The sequence below is a fragment of the Sarcophilus harrisii genome, chromosome 4 (assembly GCF_902635505.1).
Source record: "Sarcophilus harrisii chromosome 4, mSarHar1.11, whole genome shotgun sequence".
NCBI lineage: Eukaryota > Metazoa > Chordata > Mammalia > Dasyuromorphia > Dasyuridae > Sarcophilus > Sarcophilus harrisii.
Genome location: NC_045429.1, coordinates 23,193,222 through 23,207,577, shown reverse-complemented (window position 1 = coordinate 23,207,577; position 14,356 = coordinate 23,193,222). Strand labels below are relative to the sequence as shown.

General features: G+C 62.1%; 1 protein-coding gene across 1 annotated transcript in view; it reads right to left on the bottom strand.

Annotated features, from left to right (window-relative positions):
- The window catches only part of LRP8 (LDL receptor related protein 8), a 41,271-nt gene extending 29,680 nt beyond the window's left edge, over nucleotides 1-11,591 (bottom strand). Inside the window, exons 1-5 of the mRNA XM_031968548.1 lie at nucleotides 11,234-11,591; nucleotides 6,169-6,297; nucleotides 3,838-4,206; nucleotides 2,690-2,812; nucleotides 1,878-2,000 (exon numbers count right to left, since the gene is read on the bottom strand). Of these exons, the coding sequence (XP_031824408.1) occupies nucleotides 1,878-2,000; nucleotides 2,690-2,812; nucleotides 3,838-4,206; nucleotides 6,169-6,297; nucleotides 11,234-11,573 (1,084 nt within the window). The 5' untranslated portion in view covers nucleotides 11,574-11,591. The remainder of the gene's footprint in view (nucleotides 1-1,877; nucleotides 2,001-2,689; nucleotides 2,813-3,837; nucleotides 4,207-6,168; nucleotides 6,298-11,233) is intronic.
- Between the last annotated feature and the right edge of the window lie 2,765 nt (nucleotides 11,592-14,356).

The window sequence follows — 14,356 nt, the reverse complement described above, 5'->3', positions numbered from 1 at the left end:
GGGGAGGTCACACAGACACTTAGGGACCCCAAGGGCTGAGGGGGTTCCTTGTTCGCCCCAAGGGAAGGAGGGCAGGGAAGCAGGTCGGGGTCCCCAGAGAGAACCCCAACCCTGACGGGGACACAGCACACGTGCACATGCTCACACAAGCACACACCCATGCAGCCTCCACTGGGGAAGTCATGCAGGAGAGGGGGAGGGAGGGGGGGCCCGCACCCCCCCCTCCACAGGACACAGGGAGGGTCAGGGAGAGGTCCTGCCGGGCCAGGCCCGGGTCAGAGCCCGAGGGGACTCGGGCAGCTGCGGAGCAACCCCTGTGACCCCCAGGGTCGGCCCCTCCCCGGCTGAGGAAGGACTTCCTGTCTCTAACTTCACCCACTCCTCTGCCTGCTGGGGCTGAGCTGCTCCAGGCCACCCGACAGCCCTTCAAAGACCCCGGGACAGCCATCACGCCCCCCGCACTAAGGGCCCTAACTTCCCCTCGGAGGCCGTGACCTCCAGCCCGCTCGGCCCTGGGCGGGCTTCTCTGGGGCCCCAGTCTGTCAGAGGCCTCCTGAGGGAAGGAGGCACCCAGCCCCCAGGTGTCGGAGAAGGGCCCTGGCGCTCTGCCGTCGGGCACCGGCCCCCTTAAGAGAGGACCCCACGGCTGCTGTATCAGCCCTGATTCAGGTTAAGCTTGTGGTCAAGTAGGACCCTCAGGCCTTTCCCTACAAAAGCCTTCCTAGCAACACTTCTTCTCAAGCTCAACTCCTTCTCGGGCAGAACTTTCTATTGCTCCCCAGCGAGCGGCACTGGCTCACGTCAAAGACAGACGGCGGCCTCCAGCCCCTGTCCTGCCCCACCAGCCCCCGAGGGGCAAGTTCGGGGGGAGGGACGGGGCAGTCCCAGACGAGGGGGCTTTGCCTGAACCATCGGGAGGCACGGCCAGGCTCGGTCTGTTTCCCTGACCCAGTTTGGGGATGAGTCCACCTTTAGGGTCGGACATTACTCAGGACCCATCCCTGGGGCAGCCGTGGGGGACATGAGAAGGGATGCTAGAACCTGACTGGCCCTCATGCTCCCCTCAATGTCTGGCCTTCCTGGTCCCGACTGTTCCACCCCCACCCTGCCGACCTCTCCCCTTCTGACCTCCAGCAGCAAAGCCCTTCAAAGCCGGCCTCACTTTTCAAATTTCTTAGGAAATCTGGAACAGTCCTCAGAGGCCAACCCCCTCACTTAAAGAAAAGGAGACCAAGGTCCAGAGAAGTCCTCAGAGTTCTAGGTCTACTCACTTTCCCTCCATTTTATTAAGCAGACCTGTGTTCGTACTTAATGCCTGATCCTTGCCAACCTCTTCGAGGTAAATGGCCCTTGTGTCTCCTCCCTGAATCTGAGCTGGCAGGGACAGGGTCTGAGACAAGGCCTCCTGGCCCCCCTCCTACACGGGACCAGCCGGCTGCAATACCGTCAGCCACAGGGCCCTCACCGTCTCCTTCCATTGCCTGAGAAGCTCAGGAAAGACTCGCTCGCTAGTTCTGGATATTTTGGCTTGAGCTGGAGGTTCCTCATGGAGGGCCGAGTCCCTGGCTAACTCAGCAGGACAGAGAGAGAGAGACAGGGAGAGAGAGAGAGAGAGAGAAGAGAGAGAGACACAGAGACAGACACAGAGTGCTCCCGAGAGCCCACCATGGAGGTGGGAGCGGGGACGCAGGCAGAGGGGCCGAAGGAGACAGAAGCAGAGGCTGGCAGAAAGGCCAGCCGTCAGGGACTAGCTAAAGTCACGTGGGGAGTTAGTGGCCGCCCAGGGCCGAGTAGCCATGGGGGTGGGGTGGGGGGCTGCCCCAGCAGCCACCGGGAGGAGGGCGGGAGGGCTGCCCCGGCGGGCGCGGGGGCCGTACCACATTCTTTCACTGGCTCATCAGACCCGTCACGGCAGTCTCCGCGACCATCACACACTTTGCTGCTGTCCACGCACTCGCCACTCTTACAATGAAACTTGCTGGGACTTTCGCACGTGGATTCTGTCGGGGTCGGACAAGAGAGCAGAGTCTGTTAGGCCGGCCAGGGACCGTGTGGGCAGAGACCATGGCACCGGCGGCGAGGCCGGGGAGGAGCTGAGCCTCCCGCCAGCCTGGAGGGAGAAGGGTCAGAAAAGCACCCTGCCCTCCCCCCCCCAGCTTCTGGCTCATCCTCTGACAGGTCACGGCCCCTGGCTCTGCAAACTTTTAGGGAGGAAGAAGTCGTCCTTTCCGAAGCAGACCATTGCTCAGGGGCAGCAGGAACTGCCCCTTTGTACCTTCCTTTCACATCCTGCAGCGTATCCCAGGAGGCCCCGCTCGCTCTAGGGCTGGGCCCTGCTTGGAGGCAGACATGAGCAGACAGCGCCCAGAGGATCCGAAACCTGCCCGCACTCCCCGGGCGTCGTCGGCAGGTGCAGAGCCCCTGCACGAGCGCTGGGTGGCCCACATGGAGGCCTTCACAAGCTTTAGTGGGGCTCCCTGTGGGCCCAGCTACAGAGGGCCCGATCTGGAGGCCCCATCTCCCCGGCCAGCTCCACCAGGCACATGTGGCCCACTGAGGGGCCCGGCCCAGAGCACCCTGCAGGCAGCCGGCCCAAGGCAGACCAGAGGGCCCCGGGCCCCAGCCCGGCCCAGGACACCCTGCAGGCAGCCGGCCCAAGGCAGACCAGAGGGCCCGGCCCAGCACCTACCCTGCAGGCAGCCAGCCTCGTCGCTGCCGTCCGGGCAGTCGCGCTCCAGGTTGCAGCGCTTGGCCCCCACGGTGCAGGTCCCGTCTGCACACTGGAACTCCTCAGGACGGCAGGACACCACAGCTTCGGAGAAGGAGAGAGAGGCACAGGGACAGGGTCACTCCAGGGGGAACACGGGCTCCTAGGCCTCGGCCAGCTCAGCAGAGAGGGGGGCAGCCCCGTGACCGGCCTTCCCTCCCTCGGGACCCTGGGGGGAGGCCAGCGTGCAGCCTCCCGTGGCAGGCCAAGCAGAGCCCTCGCCCCCAGCCCCCCTCCCGGGTCACTTTGTGGATCCCCCCACACAGACGTGCTCGTTCCCGGCAGAGAACGGCAGAGGCGGCCCCAGTAACCGGCAGAGTCCTGGGCCTGGGCTCCAGGAGCCCATCTCTGGTCCTGGCAGGGCCCATGACGGGGGCGTGGCCCGTGGTGGGGGTGGGGCAGATGACCCTTCTGCTGACCTGCACAAGCCTAAGGCTAATCCCACTCCCACCTGACCAGGCCGGAGACAGCTGTCCTGTCTCTTCCTTAATCCGGCCTAAAGAGGCCTTGTCCCTCCCTCCCTTAAGCCTCTCCCTGCATGGCCCAGGCCCAGCCGGCACCGGCCTGACCGCCCTGCTCTGGACCTTCTCCAGGGGATCCATCCCTTCCTCATGGAGACAAGCCTCCCACTGGGCGGGGCCGGGCCCCTCATCCTGAGAACCGGATGCCCCCGGAGCAGGGCGGGGGGGGGGGGCTGCCCGCTTCTCAGTGACTGCCGGGGGAAGGGGGATGGACTGGGAACTGCCTCAGTTGGACCAGGTGATCCTAAGGCTCCTCGCAGCTCTGCCTTCTCCACTGCCTGTCCCCACCCGGGGTGAGAGGGTCCCCTCAGCCCCTGCTAGGGACTGAGACAGTCCTGAGGCATAGCTAACCAAGGGCAGGCGGGGGCCCTGGCTCTCAAGGCCCGAGTTCTGGTCCCAGCCGCCATCTGTCTTCCTAAGGAAGGCTTAAAGGGAAGTGGGATGTCCCCTCTGACCAGGGGATCCTGCGCTGTTCCTCCTCTCCCGCTCGGCCGGACCCCCGGGGGCACTGGTGCCCCGTGCCCCCCCACCCCCACGGGGAGCACCCACCACAGCTGGCCTCGTCCGACTTGTCCTTGCAGTCGGCGTCCCCGTCACACTTCCAGGTCAGGTGGATGCACTCGCCGCTGCCGCAGGGGTACTCGCCGGCCCCGCAGGTGGCCGGGGCCGCCGTGCCCGCCTGGCGCCCGCAGCGCTCCGGCGCCTCGTCCGAGCGGTCCTCGCAGTCGGCCTGGCCGTCGCAGAGCCAGCGCTCGGGGATGCAGGCGCTGCTGTTGCAGCGGAACTCCTGGGGGCCGCAGGCCTGGGCGGGGCAGCCGCGCTCGTCACTGCCATCGCCGCAGTCGTCGTCACCGTCGCACACGAAGACCGTGGCGATGCACGTGCGGTTACTGCACTGGAACTCACTGGGGGGGCAGACTGGGGAGAGAGCAGAGGCCGCCCACGTGAGCCTGGGGATGCTGAGCCACACCGGCACAAAAGGGGGCCAGCGGGGAGGGGCTCTGGGCCTGATATCCCAGAAGCCTCCTCCAGGCATCAAGGCAGCCAGCATTTAGTAAACACCTACTGCATGCCCAACTAAGGCCCAAAGAGGCCTTGAGCAGCACGGTCCCCACTGTCAGAGACACTGCCCGTGTATAACCTACCTCTGAGCTCACTGACTTCTGGGGGCGCCAGGGAAAGAACTGGGGACTCCAAACTTAAAATGTTTAGAAAAAATTAGTTCCTGAATTTTTAAGTCCATTAATGGGGCAGGGGGGACAAGCAAACCAAGACGTGTATTTAAATTGGCTGATCCTGAGCAGGCCCAGGACCCTCCCACTCCACAGCTTTGCTCCTGCTGCTCCTGTTCCCGGCCCCCTTCCCTCACCTTCTAAGACATCCATCAAGCACCGGCCCAGGGCCCCTCCACCTTCTTGGCCTGATCCCCCCCAGCCGACCACGGTCTCTCCCTCCTCGGACCCCACCGCCTTCTCTACGTGCTCCCCACTCGTGTCCTCTCTTGCCCGTAACTCCAGGAGTCCAGGGTCTGAGCCTGCACCGCTCCCTCCCTGCTCCTCCCACCCAACCCTCCTCCTTACCCCCCCCCCACAGCGGCCCCATGTTTCAGCATTTCTCTAACAGGGGCCCGGACTTCCCTGCAGGCTGCTGGCCCAGATACAATGGGGCCCCAGCTTCTCGGGGGCAGAGGACCATGGGTGTGTCTGTGCCAGGTCCCCAGGAACCGAGTGAGCCCCTGGAATATTCCTGGCAACGCCCCCCAGAGCGCCCAGTGGTGGGCCCAAGGAGTCCAAGAGGCTGCCTGAGCTCCCGGGGTCAGAGGGCACCGGTCTTGCAGGCCGGGGCCCAGACTGGCTTCTCTGGGACTCCCCACCCCCACGCCCTCGGAGCCAACAGAACCAGCCAAATCCCCGGCCGAGCCGGCCCTCCAACCACCGGCCCAGCTCTCCTGGTCCCAAGACTTCCTGGCCAACATCCGGCAATGTCCCCGGCCAATCCTCTTATGGGGCCCCTGATCCCGCCCGGGACTCCCGCCAGCTCCCCAGTGTCTGATAAGACGGGGCCCGGAGCTGCACCCGGGTTTGGAAGCCACGTGAGGAGAAACCCCCTCCTGTGCCACACTGGGGCTCCCAAGGAGCTCCCCTCACGGCGCAGTGTGTAGGGCTAGCTGCCCATTTTACAGGTGGGGAAACCAAGTCTCAGAGCAGCAGCGTGGCTTCTCTAGAGTCGGCTGAGCCGGGATCTGAACCAGGACTTGATCTAAGGGAAAGCGTCCCAAGCGCTGCACACGGCAGCCGGAGAAGGAAGGCGGCACTCGAGGTCTGAATCCTGTTCCTACTTATTCCCAGAACGCCCTGGGGCAAATTCACTCTGCCACAGTCCTCCCCACAAGATGGGCCTCAGCTCCCTCCATCCCCACAGTGCAGGACTACATCCTGCTGGCATCCAGGAGGAGGATCCTGAGGTCCAGGTGCTGCCGCCCGCTCCAGCTGCCCCTCCTCTCGCTGCTCTTCCTCTCCCCGGGGGCCTCGGTCCGGCCAGTCCCAGCCTCCACAGACCAGCCCCCTTGCCCACAGAGCCCCCATCACCTGGGCCTGCTCCTGCCTGAGGGCCTCCGGGATCCCTGGGCGGGGGGCAGCTAAGGAAGGGGACCCTCTCCCACCCCGGCCAAGCTGGGGAGCGGCTGCTGGCAGAAGGGTCTGCGGAGGCTGGGGGTGCCTGTGCTACATGTGTGGGTGTGACCCGTGTGCCTGGGTAACGGGCCTGGGCCGCGCGGCGTGGGCGTGCCGGTGACCGGCTCGGGCTCCGCCCTGTGCTGGGCCGAGGTCTGGCTCCAGCACCCCCCCATCTCTCCTGGGGCTTGGGCCCCCGGGTGCCCACCTGTGGTGCAGCCGGCCTCGTCAGCCCCCGTCTCGCAGTCCTTCTCTCCGTCGCAGCGCCAGGACGAGGGGATGCACTTGTGGCTCAAGGGGCCGCAGCTCAGCTTCTCGGCCGGGCAAACCTGCTTGGCTGTGGGGGGAGGAGACACACGGTCACACGTCACTGAGGGGCCCGCGCAGACCTCTTCTAAGGAGAGTGACCAGACGCTGCGGGGCCCTCGGAGCACAGAGGACAGGGGGCCCAGGGACGGCAGTAAAGGTCACAGGCGGGATTTGAACCCACGTACTCAGCTCTTTGCACACTGTACCAAACAGGCCTCAGTTTATTTATCTGTAAAACAGGGGACTGGATTAGAAAAAGGTTGGAGCCCGAGGTCAAATGTGCTGCGTGACCCAGAGGGACCAGCCTCCTCTGCGCCTCACAGAGACTCCCAAGGTCTGGCCGGAGGCCCGGAGCTCCCCCCCACAGGGGCCTCCACAGACCTCTGGCTGACTCCCTCCCCTCAGAGTGCCTTGGCCCTGCTTCTCCTTCAGGCTCAGCCTAAACCAGGGGCTGCTAATGGGACTGCACGGAGTCACCCCCAGGGGTCACCCCCTCGTGATCTCAGGGGGGTCTGCAGCTGGAAGGAGCCTCCGTCTGATTTTACAGAAAAGTAAACAGAGGCGGAGAACGGTCTCTGACTTGCCAAGGTCACAGGTAGGAGAATCAGGGTCTGAACTTGAGTGTGGCCTAGGGCCGAACATGACTCCCACAACACGGACAAGAAGGTGGCAGGTTTCTGTCGTGCCAGGGAGCTCACTACTTCTCCTGGCACCTCTTTGATGACGTCCAGACAAAGGACTCCATCATTTCTGCCTCACCCCAACCCGGGCACGATCACCTGCAGCTGGAGGCTGAGAGAGCAGGGTCCCTGCCTCCAGGGGTCACAGAAGACCCTTCTCAGGGGTTCCCCCACCCTCTTCACCCACAGACTCGGTCCTGCAGCAGGTGGAGGCCCAGAGACCAGGACCACCTGGAGTCAGGACTAACTGCCCAGAACGACCCCCCACCCCTGCCCAGAGCATCCAACCATGAAAGCGACAGTAACTTCCCAGAGGCCCTTGGGGGCCTGCCCTCGAGCCGCCCCAGGTGGAGCCAGAGGTTGTCCCCCAAAACGGGCTTCAGGACCCCAAGGAGAGCTCCCTTCAAGGAGAGACACTTGCATCCCTCCTTTTGTGCCTGACACATGTGTTTTACATGGTGACTTGGGGTCTCGTGAGGGAGAGGCCTCTGCACCAGGGAGGGAGGGCCCTGGGCCGAGAGCGGACCACGAGCGGCTCCCTCCCTTTCTCTGCTGTTTGCTTGACCTTCATTTTCTTTCTCATTTTTTTCCCTTTTTTGATCTGATTTCTTGTGCAGCCAGATAAGGGATAAATGTGGGAATTATGCGGAGGAACTGCACGTGTTTAACAAACTGGATTATCTGCCTCCAGGGGAGGGGGCGGGAAGGAGGAAGCAAAGACTTGGACCCCAGGTGTCACAAGGGAGAAAATCATCTTTGCTCGGATTTGGAAAATAAAAAGCCAGTATTTAAAAAAAAAAAAACCAAAATGCGATTTCTCAATAGAAATGGTGTTTGTTGGGCAATGACCCATGCCCACACCCAAAATCCGAGGACCCGCCCAGGTGGAATCTCCTGAACCCTCTTCCCCAACCCACGCCCGAACAGGGATTCTCCTGCCAAGCAGCGCTCGCCTCAGGACGACCCTATGGGGTGTTTATTTGGGGGTTTGCAAAGCGCAGTTTACCCATTATCTCACTGGATCTGCCCAACAGCCCTCCCAGGCTGGTGCCCGACGGTTCCTATTTTAGGGATGGAGAAACTGAGACCTAAGTGGACGAGTGAGTTGCCAGGGGTCACACACCTTCGAAGCCCCCGCTCAGTCAGAGCCAGCAGCCTCCCCCATGCTCATGCCCCACGGTCCCATCCTCTGGGAGGAGGAGAGGAGGGGGGCCCCAAGGGAGGAAAAGAGGGACTGGCCTGGGGCGGGCTCCTTGTCCAGGGCAGGAGAAGGGGCGCTCCCAGATTCCCAGGCACTGCCCCCTGAGCTGGAATCTGGGGGGGGGGCAGGGAACCGAAAGGACATTCACAGACCTGATTCTAAGGAGATTCTGGCCCAGACGCCACCCTCGGCCCCCCGGGGTCCGGAACAAGAGCAGAAGCCTGGGGGCTGGTGGTCCCCGGGGACTCAGCGAGGAGCTTCTCCTATGAGATGCCCGAGGTTGCCAATCCGTTCCCCCGCCAGCGGCCCATCCCCACAAGGAACTGCACAAGGGGCTCTGACTAGTGCTCGCCCCTCCCCCTTTCTCCAAGGGCTTGTGGCGGGTGGTCCCCCCGGCCCCCGCCCTAGCCCCTCCCCAGGGTCCTTTGGGGAGAGGGGGCCGAACCCTGAAAGGGCGGGCTGGGGACGTGGGGAGAGAGAGGGAGGGAGGGGCGTCCCGATTGCACCGGGCTCCCCGGAGGTGACGGAGTCTGCCAGCAGAGAGTCCTATCTGGGGACGTTCCATTAAAGGGGGGAGTCCAAGGTGGCCCCGGGGGCCCTTCCGGGACCTCGGGATCACTGAGTCACAGAGGAGCTCACACTCTTCCAGGTACATCACGTGATCCTCCCTCCCCCCCCCCCAGGGAAGATGATTCTGCCCGTGTGGCCGAAGGAGGGGGAGTTTGGGGTGGGGGGGGAGTCACAGCCCCAGAGGCTGCTGACCCGCAGGGGGCGCTTCCCCTGCTCAGGAAACCCCCGGCATCCCCGGCGGGCGGAGACTGAGGGGAGGGGAGGGAGCCCCCAGGCCGAGAGTGCGGGGACAAGCTCTAGGCCGGAGGAGGTTCGGCCGAGGGAGCAGAGGCGAGAGCCCGGCTGAGGGAAGCAGGCCTGGGAGGGACGGAGGGAGCCGGGGGGGCCGAAGGCGGGAACGGGGGAGAAAGGGGCAGCCCAAAGGTGGGGGACACAGAGGCCCAGACTGACAGACACAGCGACAAGCTGAGAGATCCAGACAGACTGACAGACTGGCAGTCACAGACTGACTCACCCATCAACAGGCAGACTGACTGACAGACAAATCACTGGATAAACAGACTAACAAACAGGAGACTGACAGATGGACAGATCAACTGAGAGACTGACAGACAGCCCGACTGACAGAGACAGCCTGGTAGACAGTGTGGGCAAAGCAGGGAGAGCACATGCACATGCTCGCACCCGTCTACACATGGGGAACAGGGCGGAGAAGACAGAAGGGGGAAGAAATGGCGGGAAGATGCCCCCCCCACGAGAGGGCGAGGGGAGCTTGGTTAGGGACCACAGAGAGGGGAGCGGGGGTCAGTCCCTCAGGGGCAGCCGGGCCTGCTCCGGGGGACGGCACCCACTGGTCTCCTCCATGGGCACCGGATGAGCCCGGCTCTTTCCAGCTGTGCCCTCCAGCTGGGCCAGGATGCCAGCTCTCCCCGTGGGCCCCTCCCTGCCGCAGCCGGCAGCCCTAGGCCCCGGGCCAGGGGTGCGGCCCACCCCGGGGGTCAGAGACTAGCTCAGGGAGGGAACTTAACAGAAGCAACCACAAGAGGTCCCCCAGACCCCCAGGCTCGGGAGAGTTCAGGACGCCAGAGCCCTACTAGGCGGGCCTTTGGTGGCTCCCCCTTCCCCGCAGCACGTCCAGACCAGGCAGGGGCTTCTCACAGGGTCGGAATGCTGCCGGGCCCAGGAGCACACACAGGTGGTTCTGAGGGGCTGACAGGCCCGGCGGGGCCACAGGGGTGCCCTGGAGTGAGCCCAGTGCCACGGGCGGCCCACGGTCCTTGAATCTCAGGGGCCCTCCCCGGACGGCCGTCACCTACAGCAGCTCCCCGGGTGGGAGCCGGGCTCTGCTCGCAGACCCTCAAGAAGGGGGGGGGGACTCGCTCCCTTTCTAGGGAGCCCCTCCCCCCAGAAGCCGCTCCCACAACCAGAGTCCTCCTCCATGCCCAGCCTCAGTGGCTGCCCTGGGCTTCTCTCTCTCCCGAGCGCCAGGTCCACAGGTACTCAAAGAATGGCTCCTTGGCCCCCACCCCGAGCCTTCCCACTTCCTCCAACCCCACGGCTTGAGGCCCCTCCCTCTGGGGATCACCCTCCCTGGCTCCCAATATCCTTCCTCAAATAGGGGTCTCCCACATGCTCCGACAAGGTGGGGTGCAGCCTGAGGGCCCCTGGAGTCCTTCAACGGCTGGAACCACTCAGGTGGGTTAGCAAGGGGACGGCGGGGAGCTGGGGCAGCCCTGCTCGTCTCCACCTCTATTTCTCTCTCCCTCTTTTCCCTCCCTCTCTGCCTGTCTCTCTCCCCTCCTCCCTCTCCCCGCCTCTGTCTCTTGTCTTTCTCTCCCCCGCTCCATCTCTCTCTTTCTATCTCTCTCTTTGTCTCTCTCTGTTTCTCTTCTCTCCCTCCTTTCTCTCTCTCTGTCCCTCCTCGGTTTGCTAGTGGAGGCTTCCAGACCTCACCACCCTGTCTCTACCCTCTCCCTTCTTGACCGAAACCCCCAACCCCACAACTCTACCCTCCAAAGTAGCTCCCACAGAAAGCAGTCCCCCAGAACAAAAACCCCACCCCCGAGGCCAAAACCAAAAGAGCACCCCTCCCTCCAAACCCTACTCCCCCCAGTAAAACCCTCTAGGAAACCTCTCCCCCCTCTCCCTTCGCTCATGAATATTTATTTAATCAGAGAATATTAAGCACCAGAACCTCAGAGGTCGCAGAATCACAGGAACTGAAGCCAAAAAGGGCCTGAGAACAGAGAATGTCCGGACACGGAACGTCAGAACAGAGAAGCTAAGAGAACAAGGAAAAGGCCCTGGGAGGGGGCTGGGAACAGGGGGTGTCAGAGCTGAGGGAGGGGCTCTGGAGGTCCCACAGCACAACATTCTCCCAGACGAGGCTGCTGAGGTACAGGGGGAGGTGCCCGGCCCGCGGGCCAGGACTGCCCGTGCCCACCCCTCGCGCTGCGCCCCCCCACCTGTGCCCCCCGCCCCTGCACGCTGTGCCCCCCCCCGCCCTCACTCACTGCACGTGGCCTCGGACTCGTCGGAGCCGTCGGAGCACTCCTCCTCGCCGTCGCACTTCCAGCGCTCGGGGATGCAGTGCCCGTTGTTGCAGGTGAAGTCGCTGTCCGAGCAGGTCTTCTTGGCTGCAGGGGAAGAGAAGAGGCTTGGGGGGCTGGGCCGGGCAAGAACGAGGCGCCAGCCCAAGAGGGCCCCGGGGCCTGGCTCTCCTCGGGCACCCGCTCCGGAAACCGGGACTTCTGGGGGGTCCCGGGCCCAGCAGGGCGGGGGCAGCAGGAGAAACAGCAGAGAACACTCGGCTGAGGCCTCCCCACCCAGCCCTGGGAGGGAGCAACATGTCATTCCCCCATTTCGCAGATGGAAAAACGGAGGCTCAGAGGGTAGTAGTGGCCCAGGAATCAGTGGCGGGTCTTCTGGAAGGGCCCTCAGAGGTCACCCGGGCCGACCCAGGTCAAGTCACGATGCACCCAAATGGACGTGGGGTCAGGGGGGGAGGCCCCCAAATGCATCTCAAAGTCACCGGATGAAGCCCCGGGCCTCCCATCCCTGGCTGTGCCCCCGGAGACAGCCTGGTGACCGTGACCAGCGTGGGGACGCTTCCATAAAGTGCCCCGGCCCCCTCCCCTCAGGAACAGTCCTGTTCCTATGGATCTGCCTTCAGCTGTTCTCCTCCACCATCCTCTTCCTCCTCCTTCCTCCCCCTCCTCCTCCTCTCCCATCTTCCTCTTCCTCCCCCTCCTCCATCTTCCTCCTCCTTCCTCCCCCTCCTCCATCTTCCTCCTCCTTCCTCCCCCTCCCCCTCCTCTCCCATCTTCCTCTTCCTCCCCCTCCTCCATCTTCCTCCCCCTCCTCCTCCTCTCCCATCTTCCTCTTCCTCCCCCTCCTCCATCTTCCTCCCCCTCCTCCATCTTCCTCCTCCTTCCTCCCCTCCCCCTCCCTCTTCCCTCTTCCTCCCCTCCCCTCCCTCTCCCATCTTCCTCTTCCTCCCCTCCTCCATCTTCTCCCCTCCTCCTCTCTTTCTTCTTCCTCCCCCTCCACCCTCCAAGGAAAGATTTGAACAAACAACCCAACCAAGAAAAGTTCTTTCAAGAACACCACGAAACCATACCAAAACAAAAACAAAGAAAACACAAAACTCCCAAAACCATTCCCCTCCCTCACCCCTAATCTAAACTCCATGAAAGACCACTTCCAAACACTTCCGCCCCAACGAAAAACCCCAACCACATCCCTTGTCCCCCCCTCCCCAACCTCCCCAACCCCCTAATTTATTTAGTAGCATACCATTTCATACCATGCTTCCTACCTGACAACGAAAGGAAACATTGAAACCTCACAAAGTACATTAAACCATCACCTTCCTCCCATGCCCCAGGCCCCTCATCGACAAGAAGCAGGTCCAAGGTAGCCAGAAGGCAAGAAAAAATCCAAACTGAAGAAAGGAAAGGAAAACAAATAAACGAAACCAAACAAACAAAACTTAGAAAACTAAGAAATCATCTCCTAAAACACAACTTTAAAACCCCAAAGCAATCCCTGTTATTTCCCTAAATTTACCCTAGCAAGTCAAGGTGAAACATTTCCAAACCCCACAATCCCTACCTTTCCCAAAGAAACTTAGAAGTGGAGTCCAAACCTTCCCCCTAATTCCTTTCTCTCCGGTAAGAAAACTTAAATGCGCATTGTTTCCACCTCTCCAAACGCGAACCAATTCCCAACTCCACCAACCATACATAATGCCCAGCCTTCCACCTTCCCCTCCAACACTGGCTATTTTCCTTTTCTGTCCTCTGAGCCAAGCCCTCATTCTTGTCCGGGGCAGGAAGGAACAGAGAGCCCTAGTGACTCGGGGCCCCGGGAGCCACAGACCTAGAGGCAGGAAGGGCCCCGGCTCCCCCATTCTGACCCTTGCCCTCTGCAGGTGAAGCAGGTGGGTGGGTGGGACAGCGCCTCAGGCAAGGAGACGGAGAGGCGAGTTCGAATGTAGCCTCGGGCACTTGAGGACCGGGTTAGGCCCTTAACTCAGGGTAACATTTCAGGGTTTTAGATTAGGCCCTTTCCGGTCTAAATCTACAGGCACTTAAGTATTCACTGAGCAAAGGATTCATGAAGGGTCAGGGGTCACACAGGCAATAAGCACCAGAGGTAGGACTTGAACCCGGAGCCACTGCCTCCAAAGCCAGTGCTCTTCCTTCCCTCGTTGCCTCCTCTCTGTTCCAAGGAACATGTAAGTTGTCTCCCTGATTATGTAAGTTCCTGGTTCTTTTCTTTCTTTGTATATGTAGATTTTAGCACAGTGCTCGGCATACAGTAGGCATTTAATAAATGCTGACCAGGGGCAGCTAGGTGGTACTTGCCCTGCATAGATAGAGTGCTTGCCCTGGAGTCAGGAGGACCTGAGTTCAAATTCAGCCTAGCGGTGTGATCCTGAGGCAAGTCATTTACCCCAAGTGCCATACAAAAATAAATGAATAAATAAATGCCGACTGCCTGACAAAGGATGGTGGGGATACATTTGAAAATGAAAGTAACAGGAAAAGCACTGATTTTTTTTTTTTTTTTTAACTTTTACACATTTTTGAAAAGAAACTTGAGGCCGGTCCTTGAGCAGCCCCACCTTTTTGGAGGAGCCCCTTGCCTTTCAGCAGCCCCTTCCCCCGGCTCTGCAGGACGGCCCCGGCAGGCTTCCTCCCGCCAGGCTCTGGTTCGGCCCCATGGTCCTGGTCCTGCTCCTTCCGGGCACCACCGCCTCCCTGCCCTCCCAATGCCCTGACACAACAAGTCAGCGGCTGAGAACAGCTGCCCCCCTGTCTGGGCCGGCGGAATGTTAACCCTGGTCTCCTTGGCCCTCCCGAACATCATATAATCGCCCTGAGCCCGTGATACCATAATCCGGTCCCATGGTAACCGGGCAGCTGGAACAAAGAAGCCCAGCCCCCTCCCCACCCCCACGGCGGCTGGACAAAGGGAATCCGATTTGTCCGGCCCTGTCCGAAATGGAGAGGTGGCCGATCTGGGGGAAGAAAGGCCCGGCTGGGGGCTCCGCCTTCAACTTGCTCCTGGACCTTGGCCCATTTCTTTGAGGGGCAGGGCCACTGAGAGGGTCCCAGCTACCTCAGCCCGGA